Below are 23,018 nucleotides of genomic sequence, written 5' to 3'. Positions count from 1 at the left end.
GAACATTGGTTAGCAAAATCGTTAATGTTAAAGTTGTGGCCTCTCAGAGTCCCCACTGCAAGTCTGCAGGCTTACGATGCAAAAATTCGGGTTTCGATACCTCTGCTGGGTAGAGCATAGGTACAACCCACTGTGTGGCTTTGTTCTCAATAACAACCAAACTAACTAACTAAATCAAAACTTGCGAGAAATGATACTTAAACACTCCAGCTTTGATTTTGCGAGAAGAAGCACTTGTTGCAAGTTAGAGTGTCAGTAGTCTGAAACATAAGTATTACAAATCACCGTTGGAAACACAAGCTGCTCACATAACCAAATCTCAGTGCTTACATGGACAGAAAGCAACAGGGCTTAAAATACGGAAATAAATTTATCATAGTAAGTATAATAGAGCAAACAAGAAAAGGAATGTTGTTGTTTTTTCGATTAGTCAATATTAATTATTCATTCAAAGCTTTTCTTTATAGTTGAACAGAAAGATATACCATGGGCTATCTGTGCACTGCCAGCAACGGGTATCGATAGCCGGTTTCTAGTAGTATAAGTCTGCAGAAATACCGTCGTTCCACGGGGTCCATAAACAAGCTTCACGCGTTGATTAATACGTGAGTTAAAATTTAAGTTGGTTTAAGAAAAAATCACTAAAAATAACGGCGTTATGAAAGTACGAAGAAATATGTATGAATATTTAGCGCGAAGTGCTTAGAATGTTTGGAAATACTTTGCACAACTTGTTTTGATAAAAGCTTAAGAAAAAATCACTAAAAAATAACGGCGTTATAAAAGTACGAAGAAATATGTATGAATATTTAGCGCAAAGTGCTTAGAATGTTTGGAAATACTTTGCACAACTTTATTTGATAAAAGCATGCAGCAGTGTAGTTATAGGCTTAACATGTGAGATGTGGTTAGACGTTCATCAGAAATGTTCTGGCTTCAAGGGAAAAAGACGTTGGATTTAATTTTTGGTTAATGAATCTTATTCAAAATGTTGAAGGTTCTAGGCCTTTTACAATACACAAACCAGTTTTTAACAGCATGTGCAACTTTCGTTACGTAATGAATATGCAGAAACTGTGCCTTTACCTAATAATAATTAGGCAAACAGAGATATTTAAAGAACTATTTACACATTATTATATCAGCATAACGTGTTTCTTTACTCAGGTACGTTCACTTGTCTGCTATTATCAGATGGACTATACAATATTATGAAATTAGTTTGTCTATATTAGATAGTAAAGTTTTATGTTAGAAAACAAATATTTCGAATGATACATCATTTTTTCACAGCTGTGTAATACAATAAACACAGTCAAGGTCTGCCTTTATGGTGGCTTCAGTGATAACACCACAGTATTGATAAATCATGAAATTTTTTGAAATGTATTCACACCTTGACGAAGTTTTACTTTCCAAAAGTAAAATATTACATGTTTATTGTAAATGTTAAGTAACAATGAGAAGCCCTTCATCTTATTTACGTTCTTCTGTGACGTTTTACCTTGAGGAAACATTCTGAGACTCTTTAAAAATAAACTGACTCCTGCGGATATGTGGTGTTTTTTATATGTGTCTTAAATTCTGTTCTCAACTACGGTGCTTTCTTAATCTTGCTTTCTTAATTATGAACAAGCATTACCTAGCATTAAAACCGAAATTAACACACATATATAGTTGTTGTATAATACAAAAACACGTATTAGTCAAGTAACATTTTCAGCCTGTTAAGTGTTATTAATAACACATTAAGTAAAAGCAAATTATCTACAGATCAGAACTGAAATAAATCAGTAAATGATGAAGCTAACTTAATACACTAATCTAACCTACATGGATTGTATAGTGTCGTAAGACAAAAACTTACATTGACTTATCAGTTAGGTACCCGAATTATTATTCACAACTTTGAATGTAATCCCAAAATTATTCATATCTCTCAAGGTTCGGCTTGTTTAGGAGATTTGACTTGTATGTTCAATCTATATATAGTTTTGATTTATCACACACACACACAAACACATAGAAGAAAAACATCAAATAAATTCCATAGAATTTGCGCTTCATTGTTTTGAGTTCCGTTTGATTCGAAGACACGTCAAATATATATATATTCCGACAATGTAATAAAGGGATCTCCGTTCTTATCGTATAATGTTTTGTTGGCTGTTGTTAGTGCGCTTTATGATGTATTTTGATAGATAAACTTAATTATAAGCACGCTTCACCAGCTTAGAAAAGACGTCATAACAATTGTTATTCTATAAGAAACATATTTGGATATTATTATTTTATGAATTTTTCTAATTTTTAAACTAATGAATAATATTTTAAATTGCCAGCTTAGTATGTAGATTTACAACAAATCATAATCTCCCAATACTGAGACTGGTTTTCGTTTGTTTTGAATTTCGCACAAAGCTACACGAGGGCTACCCGTTCCAGCCGCCCTTAATTTAGCAATGATAGACTATTCGTTGGTGAAAGAGTAGCCCAAGAGTTGGCAGTGGGCGGTGATGACTAGCTGCCTTCCCTCTAGTCTTACACTGCTAAGTTAGGAACGGCTGGCACAGATAGCCCTCGTGAAGCTTTGCGCCAAATTCAAAACAAATCAAACTAAACAGAACTGCCCCCCAGTGGCATATTGGTAAGTCTGCGGATTTACACCGCTCAAAACCGGGTTTCGATACCCATTATATAGAGTTGCGTTTAATTCTAAACAAAGAAACAATACACAGAACTCATTTAATCAGCTGTTAAATTACTTTTTAAATTATGGTTGATACAGTTAGCTCAGAATAACAAGCAGTCACTATATTATCCTTTCACGTAATTGAAAACCCTTGATTACGACAGAGAAAAATGAATTTTTAGCTGCTTCTTTATCCGTGATAAGTATCATCTAGGTTTGGGTTTTATGAACCAGTGACGCTCAGAAATAAACAATTTTTTCCCCTTCTCATGAATAAAGAGACGAAAGTAGAAAAATTCGTAAAGAATGTGAGAGAAGGATTTTTAACTCATTCGGACAGTGGCAGCGAAAGTTCTAAAGCTTTCAGGTTCTTGATGGTCGTGCTTTATGTAAACTCAAACTTAAATTAATTGTCAAAAAAGAAGAAAAAATAATAATAAACTAAATGCTAATAAACGAAACGAATAGTTAAATATATTAAGACAAGAGGAAAAATAAACAAAGATGAAAAATATGAGGGATCACAGAATCCAACAAAGCGGAAAGAAGAGTCAAAAGATACTCCATAATGTGTTGTGAGGCGGTGAAAATATCCCGACAGAAACTCAGTGACTGTAGAGGTAATATTCTACCCGAACTATGTCCAAGTTGCTACCTAAACCGATAGAGAAAATCGGGTTATACATGAAATGAACAAGTTTAGTGTAAACTCAGGTCTAAGGACTTAGCGGTGCCATGGTAGAACGGGTAATTGGCGAGAAAATATGATAGTTTTCAAGGGTAGAATGTAGCGGTTTATTGTCTGGCTGGGGTAAATATCGCTGGTGGCGGTTTTCAGGAGTAGACTCAGTTATGATGGGAAGATCTCAGGGGCGAATGTAGCCCTTCACGAGAGTCTTCTGATTCCCCTATACTAGTCTGATTTGAATTCTATTGGTATTTCTGCCTGCGTCTGTTTGTGTTTTATTCTGATTATTGTTATCTAGGCAGTTTGGCTGAATATGGAGATAGAAAAGCAGTTTTTTTCGTACTCTGTGGTTTCAATGGTTTGGTCTTTTCATGGAACTGAGTTCGTCTGTGTCTAAAGCCTCACTGATGTTTTACGTTAGGATCAGTTTGCTTGATTTAGTCTTGGGGCGTCGATTTGATTAGGTCAAAATTTTTATTCCTCAATAAGACTTTTTGGTTCTGAATTGAAATAAACAACAACTGCGATGAGGAATTCTTTCGTCTGTCTGAAGAGACGTGACTACTACTTCCATGAACAGGGTCTTTTTAGACGAGATTCCGTGAACAGCGTGGAACGTTGATAAGTGGTCTCTGTTCAGAGCTTCTTTAACTTACTGAGAAGTGACTGATAAATCCTCATTCCTCAGGTACATGAAGAAGAGTTGGCTGGAGGAAGTCACCAGTGGCGTATTTAGGTAGGGACTAGAGGGGGCTCAGTCCCAGAGATCATGGTCTTAATGGCGACTCATTGATAATTTTATTCTATGTAAAACTACATGGGATGTAGGACCTCTAAAAATTATTAGTCTCAGGCCCACACAGCTTTAAATCCGCCACTGTTCAAGTCACTCTACAAGAAGTATAGAGTTCCAGAGAAAACATAAATAACTGTAGTTTTCTGGTTAATGTGATTGTTCGAGGACACCGCCTCGATGAAGACGGTTAATTTATTCGGCAATTGAAGATTCTTGGCTTTAGGTTTGTTCTTCTTGATTAATTCGCAAGCTTACGCCTTAAGGTATAAGGCAACTTGTATGAAATTGTTATAACTATCTTTCTATTAAGCCCGATTCTGTTTTGCCTTCTACGTCTGTCTCTCAGTCAAATGTCATTTGAAAACTAGCTCCCAGACAAAAACTTTCACAAGTATCAACTGATATTCGAAATGTGATTTCATGGCAAAACACTTATTACGAAAAACAAATTATATTTGAAAATTTATAGTTGGAGTGTGGTTTTATGACGAAAGCTGCAACATGAAAATCCAATCATCAGAAGATTAAGAAGTCAACTCATATATTTTTGCTCCACACAAGAACTTACTTTTATTTTGTTTCTGATTTAGAATTTTTGTACGAAGCTAAACAAGACCGCCTATAATTTATAACTAATATATTACAATGGTCGCAACCACTTCTTTCTAACCGAATATAGAAACATTTGACAGACACTTTTGTAAGATACAGGAGAACACTTTTTGTTAATATTGTTGGATATTGTAGGGTACAGGAGAACACTTTTTGTTAATGTTGTTAGATATTGTAGGGTACAGGAGAACACTTTTTGTTAATGCTGTTGGATGTTGTAGGGTACAGGAGAACACTTTTTGTTAATGTTGTTAGATATTGTAGGGTACAGGAGAACACTTTTTGTTAATGTTGTTGGATGTTGTAGGGTACAGGAGAACACTTTTTGTTAATGTTGTTGGATGTTGTAGGGTACAGGAGAACACTTTTTGTTAATGTTGTTGGATATTGTAGGGTACAGGAGAACACTTTTTGTTAATGTTGTTAGATATTGTAGGGTACAGGAGAACACTTTTGTTAATGTTGTTGATGTTGTAGGGTACAGGAGGAGAACACTTTTGTTAATGTTGTTGATATTGTAGGGTACAGGAGAACACTTTTTGTTAATGTTGTTGGATATTGTAGGGTACAGGAGAACACTTTTTGTTAATGTTGTTAGATATTGTAGGGTACAGGAGAACACTTTTTGTTAATGTTGTTGGATGTTGTAGGGTACAGGAGAACACTTTTTGTTAATGTTGTTGGATATTGTAGGGTACAGGAGAACACTTTTTGTTAATGTTGTTAGATATTGTAGGGTACAGGAGAACACTTTTTGTTAATGTTGTTGGATGTTGTAGGGTACAGGAGAACACTTTTTGTTAATGTTGTTGGATGTTGTAGGGTACAGGAGAACACTTTTTGTTAATGTTGTTGGATATTGTAGGTTACAGGAGAACACTTTTTTTTTTTATTGTGGTTAGATACTGCATACACACGACATTTACAATAATTAAGTCAATTTCTTTCATATACAAGTCCATGCCCAGACTTATAATAATTATATAAACTTCTCAGTTATCTGATTTTTACGCCTCAATGAGTCTTGACTTTCTGTAGATGTTAATAATTATATATATATATATTGTGTGTGTGCGTAACTGTAATACAAAGTTATTTATTACAAAATTATAACTGTTAGGTTTTTTTCAGAAACTGTTTCCGCTGGACTTCTGAAAGATTACCCATAAATAACTAATCTTATGACAAGTTGCGATTTCTTATAGATATTCAGATTTCTTCTGAATAAACGGGTTTTATCTTTGAATATATTTTATTTACGTTTCGTTTATATGTTTTGAATTAAGCACAAAGCTACACAATGGGCTACCTGTGTTCTGCCCACCACGAGTATCGAAACCCGGTTTTAACGATGTGAATCCGGAAACATACTCCTGTGCCACTAGAGAGAATTTACGTTTGGATCATACGGTTTTACACCTTTAACTAGGATCTCAGCTGCTAACGAGAATCTACTATAACTAAAAAGACAACTTAGGAGACACAGAAAACGTGACACGTAATCTTATATAGAATTGTTACAAGAACGTTAGTTCTAATAATAAAGCAATATTCAGATTTCGACATAAATAGCTACGTACTTTTTTATTTAAACACATATAAATCCCCAAAGTCGTTTACTAACAAGGTATTTAAAATACTCCTGCTCGTGTTACGTATTCTGAAACCGAATCAGATTTGTTATTTTGACAAAATGAAGTTAGATATTAAAAACACGTATTAGTATATATAAAAACAGATATTGTTTATTTTTTATAATTTTTATTTGTAAAAGAATGATCTAGTTAGATATTATTGGTTTCTAATATACCTATATACATTTAGTATATATAGAAACGGTCAGATAATTCCTACTATATAGTAAATAACGTATATAGAAATATATCACGTAGTGGTGAACTCATCTCTTGTTTTGGTACTTAGTACAAATTGTCTTGATTTGTTTAAAGTTTACTAGTTTTGGAATAAAAAGATGTATAATAAACTATTTATTTTTGTTTTAACAGTTGACTTGCTTAAATGATATATAGGAAAAATATATAAAACACACATTAAATTATAAAAGTCCGCCTATAAAACAGAACCTGTAAAAAGGAGAAACATATATTTACGGAAGGTGGACGGCTATGAGTCGTAAAATGTGCATTTCTAAGACTAGCAGTAAAGTAGAATCACTATTGAAAGTAATACTAAAATTACGATAATACGTGTAAATTATCACAATTTAAGAAAGAATTAGAAGGTTATTTTGAATTTTGAAAACTTGCCAAACCAGCATGCTCTAACTTTCTTAAATACAATGATTTGTATTCATACATGAGAATGTTTGTCATGTGACATTAGGCCTAACGTTCTTAGTACTTCTACGTATAAATATATATCACAAGTTAGATAATGCTTGGAAATTTAGGATAGTAATCGTTATTTATATATAAAGTTTTTAAGGTATCGCTCGTTTCTTTATATAAGTGGACGTTTTAGCCACGATTTTTAACGTTGTGTTTATGTGTGTGTATTTTTGTGTGTACACGTTTATGTCTCCAATTTGGTGGAACATGAAAGTTCTAGTTATCTGGCGTTTTGTGTCCAAGTTGAATACATACCATATACGTCATTTACTGTATCAGGTCAGTGTGATACAAGTTACACTAGACAAAGATCATTCCTGTACGCTTCCATCTTATTAGGTCTAAATCTGTCGACCTTTCAATGATTAACTGATACACAAGTTTTCCCGACGGCTTTGAAGAGGCCATGTTTGATAAGCATGTCTTCTTGATGACTGATGATTTACTGACAGATTCTTCAGGTTAGATCTGATAGAACCAAAGGGTTAGGTCATCATAGTGAAGGCACACAAGTAGAGCACACTAAACCATTTGCTTTTCTTTCTTTTAAAGTCGTAAACATTATGTGTGTATATAAGGTTTCAGTTTTGTTTTTCTTTCTTATTTTATTATTCTTTCTTTTAGCTTCCCTTCAGTAGTCTTTCTATAACCTCTATTCGCTGCCATTCTGTTGTTAAAATACATAATCTCATCATATAACCTTTGATAACAATTTCGTGTTTTCTTCTGTTTTCGCTTGCCATTAGAACATGGTTCTAATCTCCTTGTTTTTTTCATATATCTCACCTTGCATTTACATTCCACTCTTTCTTTGTTAATTTTCTCTTCAAATTTAACAATTTTGTGGATGTGGTTTAGATAGTTATAAAACGTGAGAGTTAAATTTTGTTATTTTTAGAAGGTATGATTTGTCGCAGGCTTGCTTACGTAACTGTTAACTAATCATTTGTCGTGTGGTTTAATTGTTCTGAACTGATGGCACTTATTTGAACCATTTGAATTTCTCTTATTCCATTAAGTGAGTATTGTTACATCACAATGTTTCGTAATTTGTAGAAAGTTCTAGGCTTGCCTCAGCTGAGTGTTATATATATATATATAGGGGACCAAGCTAACTTAATGAAAGTGAAAATAAAAGTGAAGTATTGTAATAACAGAGAAAGATGAAAATAAGTTGTCTTGTTAAAAGTTATTATAAAATATTTTAATCCGCCTATGTGAGCTTTAACAAAAGAAAGATACAATTATTTTGTTTTTGAATTTTGCGCAAAGTTACAGGATGACTATCTGTACTAGCCGTCCCTAATTTAGCAGTGTAAGACTAGAGGGAAGGCAGCTAGTCATTACCACCCACCGCCAACTCTTGGGATAATCTTTTACCAACGAATAGTGGGATTGTCTGTCACATTATAATGCCCCCACGGCTGAAAAGGCGAACATGTTTGGTGCGACGGAGATGCGAACCCGCGACCCTCGGATTATGAGTCGCACGCCTTAACACACTTGGTCATGCCGGGCCTCCTACTGTTATTTAAAGTTCTGGTTACATTCATGATTATCAATAGTATAACGAAGTTTTGTACATATGATTGACTTATTTTGAATATATCACTTTTAGAAAACAAAGTGGATTTCATACCGCCCCTTTATTGTTGAAATTCATAGCCAACAAATCACAGGTTTATACTATAAAGAATTCAGCCCAATAAAAACCTGAAATTAATCAACTTTCATTACTTATATTTCAATATTCTCTCATATTTTTGTCCTCATTTTTCATTATTCTGATTACAGTAAAACACATTTAAAATAGAACTAAAGCTTACGTCTAGCACATAGAGCAATTTTTACTTCTGTAAATAAATATCAGCTGCAACTTTATTGCTACCTGGGTCAGAGAATGTTTTACGGTAGTTTCTTGTTGAATATTTTACGTAAGTACAACCTATGATACTATAATCGGTTCAAATTACCATAAATATTTTTCTCATATTAATAAATACGCATGTAATTTAAGTGTATTTCTACATAATAGGAAATACTTTATGTGACGTATTTCACGGAATTGTTCTCGTTGTAATCCTACACCATATACAAACCTTATTTAAATGCAATTGGAGAAAGATGAGATAAGGAAAATAGCTTCGATTTTATTGGTCTGTTTCAAATATATGCGCAAGAATACACAAGTGATATCTGCGCTAGCCGTCCCTAATTCTAAGCTATCAAAGCAGAGGAAAAAACAGCTAGTTTACATCTCTCGTCAGCACCTTTCTCATATCGAGTAATTAAAATAGCACGTTAGCCACTAGGCCAGGTAATTCACACCTGGACCAAACGAACTATCTGCGCCATTCCTCCAGCAAGGATCGAGCCTCCATATCTTGGCATTACAAGCCCATAAGCAGGCGACAAATCCACAGGTAGGAAACATTAATTTGATATTGAGTATTTTCCTCCTTCACAACATTTTATACTACAAATATGATCGACATTTGTGCATTATTTAAACGTTAATGAAAATACTAAAATAACGTTTTCATGTTTTCATCTACACAGTTTCAAAGACTTTATTAAAGCCGACAACGACTGCACGTCCCGACGTTGTCCACGTCATCTGTTTGAATTATTCATAAAATACAATAATTTATATCCATGTCATGTGATATAACAATGAATTGTTATTTACATAATTTCTTTGGCCAACCCTTACACACTCGACTCGTAAACCGCGAGTTCGAATCCCCTTAACACCAAACATGCTCGCCTTTTCAGCCGTGGGCGCGTTATATGTGATGGCCAATCCCACTATGCGTTGGTAAAAGAGTAGCATGAGAGTTGACGGTGGGTGATGATGACTAGTTGCTCTCCCTCTAGTCTTAAACTATTAAATTAGTAACGGCTAGCGCAGATAGCCCTTGTGTAGCTTTGTGCGAAATTTAAAAAGAAATAAACATTTACATCGAAATAGGAAGTCAATCTAACAATAATTAAAGATAACTAAATGTATTACTCTTACATTCCTTCTTGTAAAATTAAAACGGTTATTATATGTCACAAGGAAATGTGTAAGCCTAATATTTATATAACTCTAAAGATCAAAATATACGTGTTGTGAGTGGACGAAAATATTACATCTACCATTCACTGGTGTGAAGTGACCAAAATATTTTATTTTAATTACTGTTTTATGTAATTGAAAAGTAACCAGAGTTATCTTTTATAGTAACGGAAAACTCTTCAGCTGATTTACTTTTTTTTAACTAGAATGTCTTTATTGTGGATTTCCATCGTTACATGTTATGTTTGTCATTAGCTCGAAAATAATTGTGAATTTTAAACTATAATGTCAAACTTCTTACATTTCAAAACATGCGTAGAATTTATCGTTACACCATATAGAAACTCGTTACACTGATAAATTAATATTTAAAGTGTATAATGTATGATAAAAAATAAACCGAAATACACTACTTCTTTATGATAATACACAAGCAACAATTAGCGATAAATTTATTATTTGTTTGTTTTGAAATTCGCTCAGAGCTACACGATCGTTATCTTCGCAAGCCGTCCATAATTTAGCATTGTAAGACTAGAAGGAAGGCAGCTAGTCATCATCACTCACTGCTAACTCTTTTACTGCTCTTTTACCAACGAATAGTGGGATTGACTGTAACATTAGAACGCCTCCACATTACAACTAAAACATTAACGTTAGGACATTTCGCCAAAGTCATTCACTTCTTATTTGTGTGGATGACTCGGCTGTCAATTTGTAAATTGATTTGCAAATTCGTTATAATGCTTTTACGTTGGTAATTTTTTTATACACAGCAAAAACATGTGTGACAGACAACAATATAATTTGTCTTAAAATAAACGTCCAAATGTTAGTCGTATTTCTTAAAATATACATATTTCTCTAATACAAGGTGTTCGGAAAGTCACTGTGCAGTTTTGTAATCATATTTTATTCAGTCTATTTCAAGCCAGCAACTGATAGCTGTGTTTAGAAACAAAATAAGAAGGATCCAGGCCTGTATTGATGCCAACGGGGGTCACTTTCAACATTGTTTATAATTGTCATTCATATTTACCTCCTGTATTCTATATTGAAACATGCCTGTTAATAAATATACAAGTGCACAGTGACTTTCCGAACACCCTGTATAATATCTTTGTGAACACTATCAAAATAATCAGTATATAAACATCATTTAGACTATAAATCAAAACTGGTTCATTAGGTTCAGATCTAGCTGTCTATTACATTAAAATATCAAAGCATTGTAATAAACGTTTGAATCCTTTATGGCTCACAATGCACAATATCAGGGTTCTGTCCTTGTAAAGAACACATCATAAAGAGTCCATTGTGTATCTTTGTACTTATGCCCAAATTTCAATCTTTTATAAGAGACGGACTGACTGTATTTTTCCTTCAATAACTGTCCCCCAGTGAGACAGATGTAAGTCTACGGACTTACAAAATTAAAATCTAAGATTTTGTTACCTATGTTGGACACAGCAGATTACCAAATGTGGCTTTACTCTAAAAAAATAACAGTCTTCACTAATCTCAAACCTCCACATAGATGTGTAAACACTTCACTAATCTCAAACCTCCACATAGATGTGTAAACACTTCACTAATCTAAAACCTTCATATCGATGTGTAAACACTTCACTAATCTCAAATCTCCATATAGATGTGTAAACACTTCACTAATCTCAAATCTCCATATAGATGTGTAAACACTTCACTAATCTCAAACCTCCATATCGATGTGTAAACACTTCACTAATCTCAAATCTCCATATAGATGTGTAAACACTTCACTAATCTCAAACCTCCATATCGATGTGTAAACACTTCACTAATCTCAAATCTCCATATAGATGTGTAAACACTTCACTAATCTCAAATCTCCATATAGATATGTAAACACTTCACTATTCTCAAACCTCCATATAGATGTGTAAACACTTCACTAATCTCAAACCTCCATATCGATGTGTAAACACTTCACTAATCTCAAACCTCCATATCGATGTGTAAACACTTCACTAATCTCAAATCTCCATATAGATGTGTAAACACTTCACTAATCTCAAATCTCCATATAGATATGTAAACACTTCACTATTCTCAAACCTCCATATAGATGTGTAAACAGTTCACTAATCTCAAATCTCCATATAGATGTGTAAACACTTCACTAATCTCAAACCTTCATATAGATGTGTAAACACTTCACTATTCTCAAACCTCCACATAGATGTGTAAACACTTCACTAATCTCAAATCTCCATATAGATATGTAAACACTTCACTAATCTCGAATCTCCATATAGATATGTAAACACTTCACTAATCTCAAATCTCCATATAGATGTGATATAACTAAGAAAATGAAATAAAACTATCAATGATTTATTTTAATTTTCCGTGTCCTCCTTTTCTTTCTATCAATTTATTTTTCTACCCATTGGTATCTTAGAGGAACTGTTCCGCTTAAATGTCCACTATAGGTTGGAGTACCAGCATGAATGTTCAACCTTTGTTTTTCTCTGGGAAATGTTTAAACTCGGTTTATTACGACAGTTGACCCCCAGTGGCTCAGCGGTATGTTTGCGGACTTACAACGCTAAAAACCGGGTTTCGATATCCGTGGTGGGCAGAGCACAGATAGCCCATTGAGTAGCTTTGTGCTTAATTCAAACAACAACAACATTTCGACAGTTTGTTTGTTTTAATTTTCGCGCAAAGCTACAAATAAAAATATTTTGTCAAAGTTAGCAGAAACATTTAACTACAATTTTTAATTAAATTATATGATTAATAAATGTTACTTTTATTTATAATATGATCGTATACATTAGCTGATGTATCAATAATCCGAATTAATCTTTCAGATGAATAATTATTGGTTCGTTACGTGGCTAAAATGATATTAAAAAGACACGAGGAAGAAATGGCTTAGCTATTTCAACATTATTTGAATATAACGTTGGGGCATTCTTTAGTAGTAAAGTTTCTTAATTCGTCTAGTCTACACGTATAACTTGAGATATGTTCAAGAAATTGTTATTTTCAAAATTTCCGCGCAAAGGTCTATTTGCGCATAGCCGTTCTAATACAAAATTTACAGATTAGAAACAACTAGTGGACAACACTCACTGTTAACTTTCAGGCTACTCTTGTTTAACCGAATAATAAATTTAATTGTCGCTCGTACGGCCCACGCAAGGTTCAAAGTACGGACCACAGAATGAGGTCAGATACAAACAATTACGCATTTGCTACGTATAAATATTCCAACAGATACCGATATTTATTAAATGTTTATTATAACTAAACCAACAAATGTCAACATTTACTCAGTTGGTAATTATAATCAAGCCAAAAGATGCAAACATTTGTTCAGAACCGCCAACTCTTGGGCTACTCTTTTACCAATGAACAGTGAAAGGGCGAGCTTGTTTGGTGTGACGGGGATTCGAATCCGTAACAAAGAGCAGTCAACCAAATAATATGTGTTTTGACCTTCACTATATGCATAAAGGTTTAATGTATTGATAAAAATGTCATATACTACGCATCAGATCTCGTTTATATTATGTTAAAAAGTCCATAATACTCAAATCTGAAACAAAGGTTACTTTTCCGTTTTATTGAAATGAATGTGTTCCAGATTTTCTACACAGCTGTTATCTATGTTCTTATATGAATTTTACCGTTTTAGACTTACTGCTAAACTACTGGGAAGTAAACTTTCATTTTTGTTTTTGCTTTAGTGAAGACTGTATATCTTATTCTCTTCACCGCAGAGTATCAAACTCTGTATTCTCGCGTTGGAACTTCGATACTACTCACCCACCAAATGACGTCAAATTGGACCACCTAACAAACCTATATATATAAAACCATATTTGTTTCGGAAGTTCTCAATATGATGTAACGTTCGTGATATCATGCTAGATTTATGATGTTTTTCCTCACAATTGTCTTAATTTGTTCATTAGAAATTTCAAATTAGGCAAGTTTAAGGGCAGACTTGGAGACATTATATTTTAGCTGCTATAATTTACCGTCGAAGAGGTCTTTCGCACATTACTAAAAGTTGTCAGCTAAATTATGCTATAGCCACTAAAATTCTATCTGAAACGTATCCGAAAAACAAATACACACACAAAATATTTATAAAGTTATGAACACCGATAAGCTGGTGAATGTCAAATTTATTAACCCTAAAATTAAAAATTACGTTAAACTGCGGATGTTTTTCACATTCTTCGCAACTTGCCCATTATGGATTTCAAATCACAGGCATATGCTTTTCAATGTTATCTTTTTCTTATCCTATTTGTTCTTTATCATTATTCGATATTGTTGCTTGTACAATATATATCCCAAAGAGGCGCCCAAACGTTTACACCCCAAGGCTACTCAAAACATTTCGCAAGAATTGATTAATATCTTAACAATATTTGTTTTAGTTATTGTATTTGCTACGGCTCCTCTGACGTTTTTGGTGGTGTTTTTTTTGCGGCCCGCTGTGTTCCGCGATTCTCATATTGGGAATCTTCTGGACATGTGACACATTAGGTGTAATATTAATATTTTAGTACAGTTATTGTACGGGATACGTACAAGTATGATGAAGCATTTTTTTGAAATGGAATATTTAAAACTAAAGGTGTTGCTTCAAAATTATGTTTCCTTAACTGTGGTCATATAAACATGCACAACAAAATGTCTTTACTTGAAGGCTAGATTTTTTTATTGGTTACTTGTACACTGTACACTGCCCACCGTGGATATTTACACCCAGTTTTTGGTGTTACATGTCTTCACACTTACCGATGAGTGCTGGATTCGTGTATGAGTATTGCATCTTAGCCTCTTAAGAAATGGACCATTAAAATAACACCATTAAAATAACTCAAGAACTCTAAATGTAAAGTAAGACAGTTTCTTTGTAACGAGAAACCGATGTATTAGTCCTGTATTTTGGGGTTAGATTATTAAAGCAAATTATTTTAGCCTGAAGTCATGAAGTACAATCTTAGATAAATAGATTACGTAAGTACTGTTACTGGACCACTAACATGTATCAGACAATCGTAGGTTAAATATTGCTAAACAAATGTAATATGTAACTACTATACGAAAGTACGATGATATGTTATTTCTGTAAAATATGTAATTAACATTTCTGTACCAAAGATACTATCAGAGGTTAAATACTGCGCTGGTACAGACATTAATTGTAAAGTTTAATGGAATTTGTTACAAGATACTATGTACGTTTCATTCATCCACTACGAAATATTGTATGTGTACATATATAACAGTAATATTAACAACACGTTCCTTCAGGAATATAAGTATTCCCTGTAGAAGGCATAAGTTGGAAAAACAGCAACTTAGAAAACTAACTTCTTATGTAAGCGATGATACATTAACTATTAAATGTTTCAATCTGCGATGAGCGAACCAACAAACAAGGAATTTATGGGAGGTTTTCTTAAATAAACTTTGTAAAGATTCAAATCAACTTCAAGCCCCTCACCCATTCCAGGAACAAAGTTCGAAAAAAAAGAGAAGTTTCATATGTTTTCAGTGATGTCGAGAAAACCCACTTGTAGAAAAAAATATATATGTAAAAACGGCTCGTTTGGGTTGGGAAAATTTTTTACGTAGAGGAGCGAACAACGTTTCGACCTAGTTCGGTTATCGTCAGGTTTACAAAGAAAGAAAGAAGTAACTGACCGGAAGCTGACCTCATGTTTGAAAGGGTTTGTGTAACTGAGTGTCGAAATGGAGAAGGCGTGCTTAGATATGTGTGTGTGTTTTTGTACAGCAAAGCCACATAAGGCTATCTGCTGAGCCCACCGAGGGGAATCGAACCCCTGATTTTGGCCTTGTAAATCCGGAGGCTAACCGCTCTACTAGCGGGGGGCGCGTGCTTAGATGTTTCAATATATAATTTTATACTATTTATTTTATTATTATTATTTATAATATTATTTTTAATATAGATATAAAGTTGTTTCTTTGTATTGGTTTATTTTGGCCTTAAGTTGTTGTATAAGTAAGGCTTCTTTAATTTTGCGTTTGATTATGTTTGTTTCTTTATTTAGTATTTGGGTGTTTTCTATGGTTATGTTGTGTATATTTGACTTGCAGTGTTCGAAAACACGTGAAGGTGACTTTTTGTGTTCTTTGAATCTGGTTTCCATTTTTCTACTTGTTTCTCCAATATAGAAGTCGTGGCAGTTATGACATTGTATTTTATAAATAATGTTGGTGTGGTGTTTGTCAGTGTAGTTTTTACAAAGTATAGACCTCAGTTTTGTGCCTGGTTTTTGAATAAATTTGGTATTAACTGGAATGTCATATTTTGTAACTAGTTTTTGCCAAATTTTGGTTATTTTTCTGCTGATGTCGGGAATATATGACATGCAACAGTATATGGTTTCGTAATTTTCTGATTCGTGAGATATATTTACTTTTGTTGGTTGATTTTGCTTTCTCTCTAGGTGTGTGCGTATAATGTTTTCTACGGTTTGTGGAGGAAACTTATTGATGTTGATGAAGTATTGTTTTATTTTATCTAATTCATCGTTAATTTTATCTGGTGAGCATAGTTTTAAGACTGTGTTTATTTGGTTTCTAAGTATGTTGAGTTTTTGTTTTGTTTCATGTGCTGAGTCCCAAGGAATGTATAGTCCAGTATGGGTGATTTTTCGGTAGATTTTTGTTTTAAATTGTGTATCGGTTCTTGTAATTTTGAGATTAAGAAATGCTTTTTGATTGTTTTCTTCCTGTTCACATTTGAAGTTAATGTTGGGATGTATAGCGTTAATGTGATTGAAAAAATTAAGTGTGTTTTCTGTAGATGTAAATCCCGCAATCGTGTTGTCTACATATGTGTACCAGTATAGTGATGGATGTAATGCTGTATTAATTGCTTGTGTTTCAACTTGTGTCATAAAAAAATTGGCTAGAACTGGTGATACTGGGTTGCCCATGCTTAGGCAACAACCAACAGAAAGAAGTCAACTTAGACAATTTTATTGACATCCAACAGCCAAACTTCCCAAGAAAAATTAAAAATTAATATTTTCAGAAACACTTAAAAACAACATCTGAAACGATTTTTTCAAAGAATTTTCTCACAAAACAGGAAGCTAAAAAACAATCTTACAAAAAGAGATATTAATTAAGGAAATGTATTTCTACTTGAGGCAGACATTTTGTGACAAAGAGAATGATTATATCACATGATCTGTTATTCTTTCCTGATTGGTTGTAGGCAAAAGTTCCTGAAACACGTGACTGTCTTTGAACAGTACTGAAATATTAGTAATCTGTCAACAATTTGCCAGAACATAGAAACTTTCCAACGTCCATTGGATAGCTTTGATATGTACAAAAAATTAGTTTTATCAACATGTGTTTGTTTTGAAGTTTAACACTGTGAAACCTTGTTTGTACTCTATCACACCAATTCCATATAAACTTAAATTAGTTTTGTTTACATATATTAGTCTGTTTTGGGTTTTAACACTGTGAAACCTTGTTTGTACACATAAACTCAAATATTTACAACAGTTGTAAAAGTTGCATTATTTTAATCATCTGTACAACTCTTTAAGTAAATATATCAGTTTGAATATTTTTCACAGCTAAGTCTAACAGCAAAATATGTTAATATATTTTTAACCTGATAAAAAGCGAAATCTTTAAAGACGTAGACATTTTTATAACCATTTAATTCGGACAAGTGAATATTTCTTAGGCCTTGTTTGGTTTCTGAGATATGTGACGTTATTGTATTGATGTGAACTACAAGCTCGAAGCTAAATGAAGAATGGTATGAGAACGGTAAAAAACGTTTTACACGTGTTGAACAGTAAAAGGAATCTAAGTCTTTATCGTTTCGCAATATATATATTAAATGAGCGTAAGATATAAAGATTTCTACTTTTATCAAATTACGACATTTTTCAAAAGTGTAAATAAAAGATAGGTGTTAGTGTACAACATATGTGTTACAATGTCACAATGTAGCGTAAGTTATTTAGAACGGTTTTAACCGAAGTTGTGTTGTTAATTAGAGTTTGGCGTTATTTCTGATAACAATAATAATGAAGAAACGCTCATGAAGATTACGTTATTTGATTATCGCGATGACAAATACCCGTCAAGGCTGAGGTAAACAAAATTATATACTGGGTTAAGAAGAATATTTAAAACATTTTACCTACAGATTAAACAGCAAATGACATTCGGTTCACCATTCAGTATTTGAGCTGTATTCAGATCAAAGGAGTGGTTGACTAACTCATAATATTAATGCCACATACTTAGTGAAAACAAGTTACCACTACACTACACCAGTCCCGGATCACATACGAGAATCGATCAAGACTGGATAAAAAAAAAAAAAAGCGATTCGCACCCAGCGACCCCGTTCTGATCATATGACCCACGAGGTAATGGGATATTATTCAAGAGATTCTATCTGTTATAAATGAACTTCGATCTGTAAATAACAACACAGTTTCACATCAGTTACGTTTGTTCAAAATAAGTTACATGATTCGTCAAAAAACTGTAACAGTATTACATATGTCTATCATAACTTTGTAAAATTGTATTCTATTTTTTCTCTTTGTATTTTATAAACTATTATAAAGTATTTTAACTCTGTAAGTAGTTAACATCCGTTACCGTTTCACAAGTTTCTTGCTATTGGTATTGTATTATTATTTGGGACACATCTACCGACGTACAGGCTTAAAGTCCAAACTTGTAGTAGAATTAACTAAGACGTAGAGGCTTGTTACATAGAAAACACATAATAGCATATTATATTATTATAGCTATTTCAATACTATAGCATTCGGTCTCTTATAGTATTCTGTATGCAACGTGTGACTATTTTTGTATTTCTGTTTATGCTAGACTACCTGAAGACAAGCGTTTACGTATAAAGTGGTGGTCCACCTGCTCACACCACATACATACACACTACAAAATTCTGAAAATATATCAAGGTCGTCTAACATAAATAAACAAATAGACAGATGATGAAATTCTAATATTTCATAATATGTTAAGCAGTAAACACTTAGGAATTACTATAACTTCTCCAAACAAACTAGATTGCACTAAAAAGAAAATATTATCATTTACCAATCCTTTAATTAGTAAGCACTGAATATTTATCTATGTGAAATGTTATGGTAGGTACACGTTAACTATTTCGAAGAATAAATACCCTCTAGGATTATAAAACGATAAGCCAGCAGCTAGCTGTCCTCCAACAGAAACAGTATAGTAATAAATTAACCTGTTCTCAGTACCAACTAGCGGTCTTCCAGCAGACAAATCATAGTTTCGAAGCTTACCTGTGCTTGATAACAGTTAACGGTCCTCCAACATATAAAGTGTAATTTCAAATTAACCTCTACTCTGTAAAAGCTAGCGGTCTTCCAACAGACAAATCATAGTTTCGAAGCTTACCTGTGCTTGATAACAGCTAACGGTCCTCCAACATATAAAGTGTAATTTCAAATTAACCTCTACTCTGTAAAAGCTAGCGGTCTTCCAACAGACAAATTATAGTTTCGATTGTTTGTTTGTTTTTTAATTTCGCGCAAAGCTACACGAGGGCTAACTGCACTACCAGTCACTAATTTACCACTGTAAGACTAGAGGGTAGGCAGCTAGTCATCACCATCCACTGCCAATTCTTGGGCTACTCTTTTACCAACGAGTTGTGGGACTGGCCGTCACATTATAACGCCCCCACGGCTGAAAGTGCAAGCATGTTTGGTGTGACGAGGATTCGAACCCGTGACCACAAGATTACGAGTTGAGCACCCTAACCAGACTAGCCATGCTGGGTCGTATAATTTCGAAAGGAATCTGTCGCGAGCACAGCTGAATACAAACAGTTCAATATATAGCTTTGTGCTTAACTACAAGTAAACAAGACTGTAATTGGTAATATTTATTTAGAAGGAGGATTTATAAATTAGTATTCTGTTACAAGCCACGTGTTTATGAATTCCAGAAATTAGTTGCTTCAATTTCCAACAAACTTCATCACGAGGGTTAAGAAATATGTATTTCATTAAAAATGCATTTTTCTATATTTTATAGCATGTTTAAATAGTTATGTAATCTGATAGAATCTACTCAAATCTTTAAGGAATTTTTGACGTAGTTTTTCATGTATACAGTTAACATCTTTAAATGTATACATCATTATAAATATATTTGCAAAGTTTGACGCAGTTTTCATATATGTAGTTGATGTTGCTAAATGTGTATACCATTCATTAAATAATTTAAGATTTTCTGACACTGATTAAAATACACGTACACCATTTGTTGACTCGTTTATATGCATTTGTATTTGGTATGCAAATTACATAACGATTACTCCACGCCTTTTTTATTTACAAACTAATTTAAAAAATAAATCATTACAACATTTTGATCAGTCAATAGCCATTATCTGATTATCGTATTAAATAATTATTTAATTATCTTTCTCTCTCTATAGCTATTTTGTTTTTCATAACTAAAGAACTTGCGACCTTTACGGGTTGGAAAAAGAACCATGTTCTTGAGTCACTAGTCATAGACATGATAAAGTACAGATGAAGAACTGTGACGAAAAACAGGACATAGATGAGACGTTCAGTTACACAGTCTTTGGCCTTTAAGCTGTCTGTCATTTCATATATGCGTGAAATAAACTACAAATTAATTAACTAGTTATTACAGTTTTATTTTATTTTTTCTGGCATTTCGTGAGAAAAATCTTCTGGTCTAATAATTCTTTACTTCTTCTTCACGTGAAATTAACCAAAACAGAGCATCAATGTTTATCATTAGATCAAAATGTCAACATTTACGTAACGTTAGAAACAACAACAATCATTATTACATGTCATCGGTCAAGCATTACTCTAATTAAATGTGTTCTTTTATCAAAGCTTTGTTGTTTTGTTTGGTCATTATGTTATAAGTCAAATTTTATGATTGTTCTGCACGTGCGTAATACGTGTTTTATAGTTATAAGTAAGGTAGAATAATATGACGTATTTGTAATTGGTATATGTGAAACAGTTTGTTCCCAATATATTTTTTGTTTATAATTAAGCACAACGTTACACAATGGACTATCTGTGCTCTGCTCACCACGGGAATCGAAACTCGGATTCTAGCGGTGTAAGCCCATAGACATGCCGCTGTGCCACTAAGGCACTGATTCCCGATATAACTTAATCATGAATAAAACATCTTAAGTAGAAGTGACCGTTTTATTTAACAAAATCTACAAATGTTCTGGCGATTGTCAAGATAAATATACAGCACAAATATTAAATTTATTTTCAGTATATTTCCCTTCGAATAATGGGGAGATTATTTAGTACAAATATTCATTTGCACTTATCTGATAGCCTACCTTCACTTTCAGATGGGCTATCTACTTGACAACTATCCAGTTCCTCTCCATCCTGAGCAGTGGTCAGAGGACTAGTACTAGGTGTCACTCCTGTTGACCAACGATCAGCGTAAGAAGAGTGGTGCTCCCATGTATGCGTTAAGTTCGATGTTGAGCGAGAAGTGATATCTTTATTAAAAGTTTCGTTTTTTTCTGGCATTGCGGGAAGGGTGTTACAAGAAGACCTTCGATTGGCCATTATCCAACCTTTGTTAGAGTTCACTGTTGGTTGTCTGGAAAGTAAATTTTCTATTAGAAAATCAGAGGACGTTGGAAGAGAGGACTTAATATTGCTCGTTTTTCTCTCGTCAAGTTTTTCTGTGTGGTCAGCACTCATCTTTGTAGTTACTAAAATAACAAATAATAGATTAGCCAATGGTTCTGATTAATATACCCTTTATTCCCCCAAGTCTGTTTCACTGTTGACCGTATCAATTTTTACGGCTACGCTCACAGGTTCTCTCTTCTGAACTCTGTGTCTCGCACAACGTCAACACAACACTATCACCTCCCGACTCCTCCCCTGTGTTATACTGGCTTCTCAGTGGTGGCAGAATTATGGCAGTCTTGAGGTATATCTAGTAGCTCTAGTCTATTCGCTATTGGCAACCACGCTGACATTCGTGGACTGATTAATTGATTTTAAGAAGTGTTTAATGAACTACTGCGAGATGAAATGGGTAATTAAGTGAGGGCCTATTTGCGAAGTTGTCTAGGACGGCTGATCCGCTTTCTTAAGGGTCGGGAACGCAGTAACAAGCACATCGTCCAATCGTCACACTTGGCATCGAATGTCTACGTGCTGGAAGACTGGAATCATAAACATGAAAATTTATTAATTCGTTCACGTTACACTAGAGACCGTTAGGATACTATTTTGAACAGGCTTGATGAAGCCAGCTCTTTACCGACTCTGTGCAATTTAAGACCGTTTTGTGCATGGTGATAAATCATTCCGCTTCGAGTACTTCTCTACAGCGCCTAACCTTAGCTGTCTTGTTATCCCTAACTTAATTGATAACTGTGTCGTAATGTTAACAGTTTACACTGACAGTTTTTTATTTTATTTTTACTGAACACGAAGGGAGGATATTTATAAATGGAACGCCTCCAAGTTTATAACTACATACAATAGCTGAATTATCACTGGGCTGAGCCAGTAAATCAACTCTACTTCTTGTTTTAACTCTTATGAACTGTTGTATTGAACTAAATTCTTCTTCGGCATTATGAGTCTTATAAAGAAAATATTGGAACCTGCATTATATTACGAAGGGTAAATTCCACTAAGAAGATGTGACCTTAAGTTAAAGCCAAATGTATGGTTTGTAGCTGTTTTAATGTA

At 33.6% G+C, this 23,018-nt stretch overlaps 1 protein-coding gene across 1 annotated transcript in view; it reads right to left on the bottom strand.

The window, feature by feature from the left end:
• Nucleotides 1-22,751, bottom strand: part of LOC143222503 (uncharacterized) — a 39,029-nt gene extending 16,278 nt beyond the window's left edge. Inside the window, exon 1 of the mRNA XM_076449107.1 lies at nt 21,635-22,751. Within this exon, the coding sequence (XP_076305222.1) occupies nt 21,635-22,010 (376 nt within the window). The 5' untranslated portion in view covers nt 22,011-22,751. The remainder of the gene's footprint in view (nt 1-21,634) is intronic.
• Between the last annotated feature and the right edge of the window lie 267 nt (nt 22,752-23,018).

This window comes from Tachypleus tridentatus, chromosome 8, assembly GCF_004210375.1.
Source record: "Tachypleus tridentatus isolate NWPU-2018 chromosome 8, ASM421037v1, whole genome shotgun sequence".
Taxonomy (NCBI): domain Eukaryota; kingdom Metazoa; phylum Arthropoda; class Merostomata; order Xiphosura; family Limulidae; genus Tachypleus; species Tachypleus tridentatus.
The sequence above is the reverse complement of the archived record's forward strand: the minus strand, read 5'-3'. Positions and strand labels throughout refer to the sequence as shown.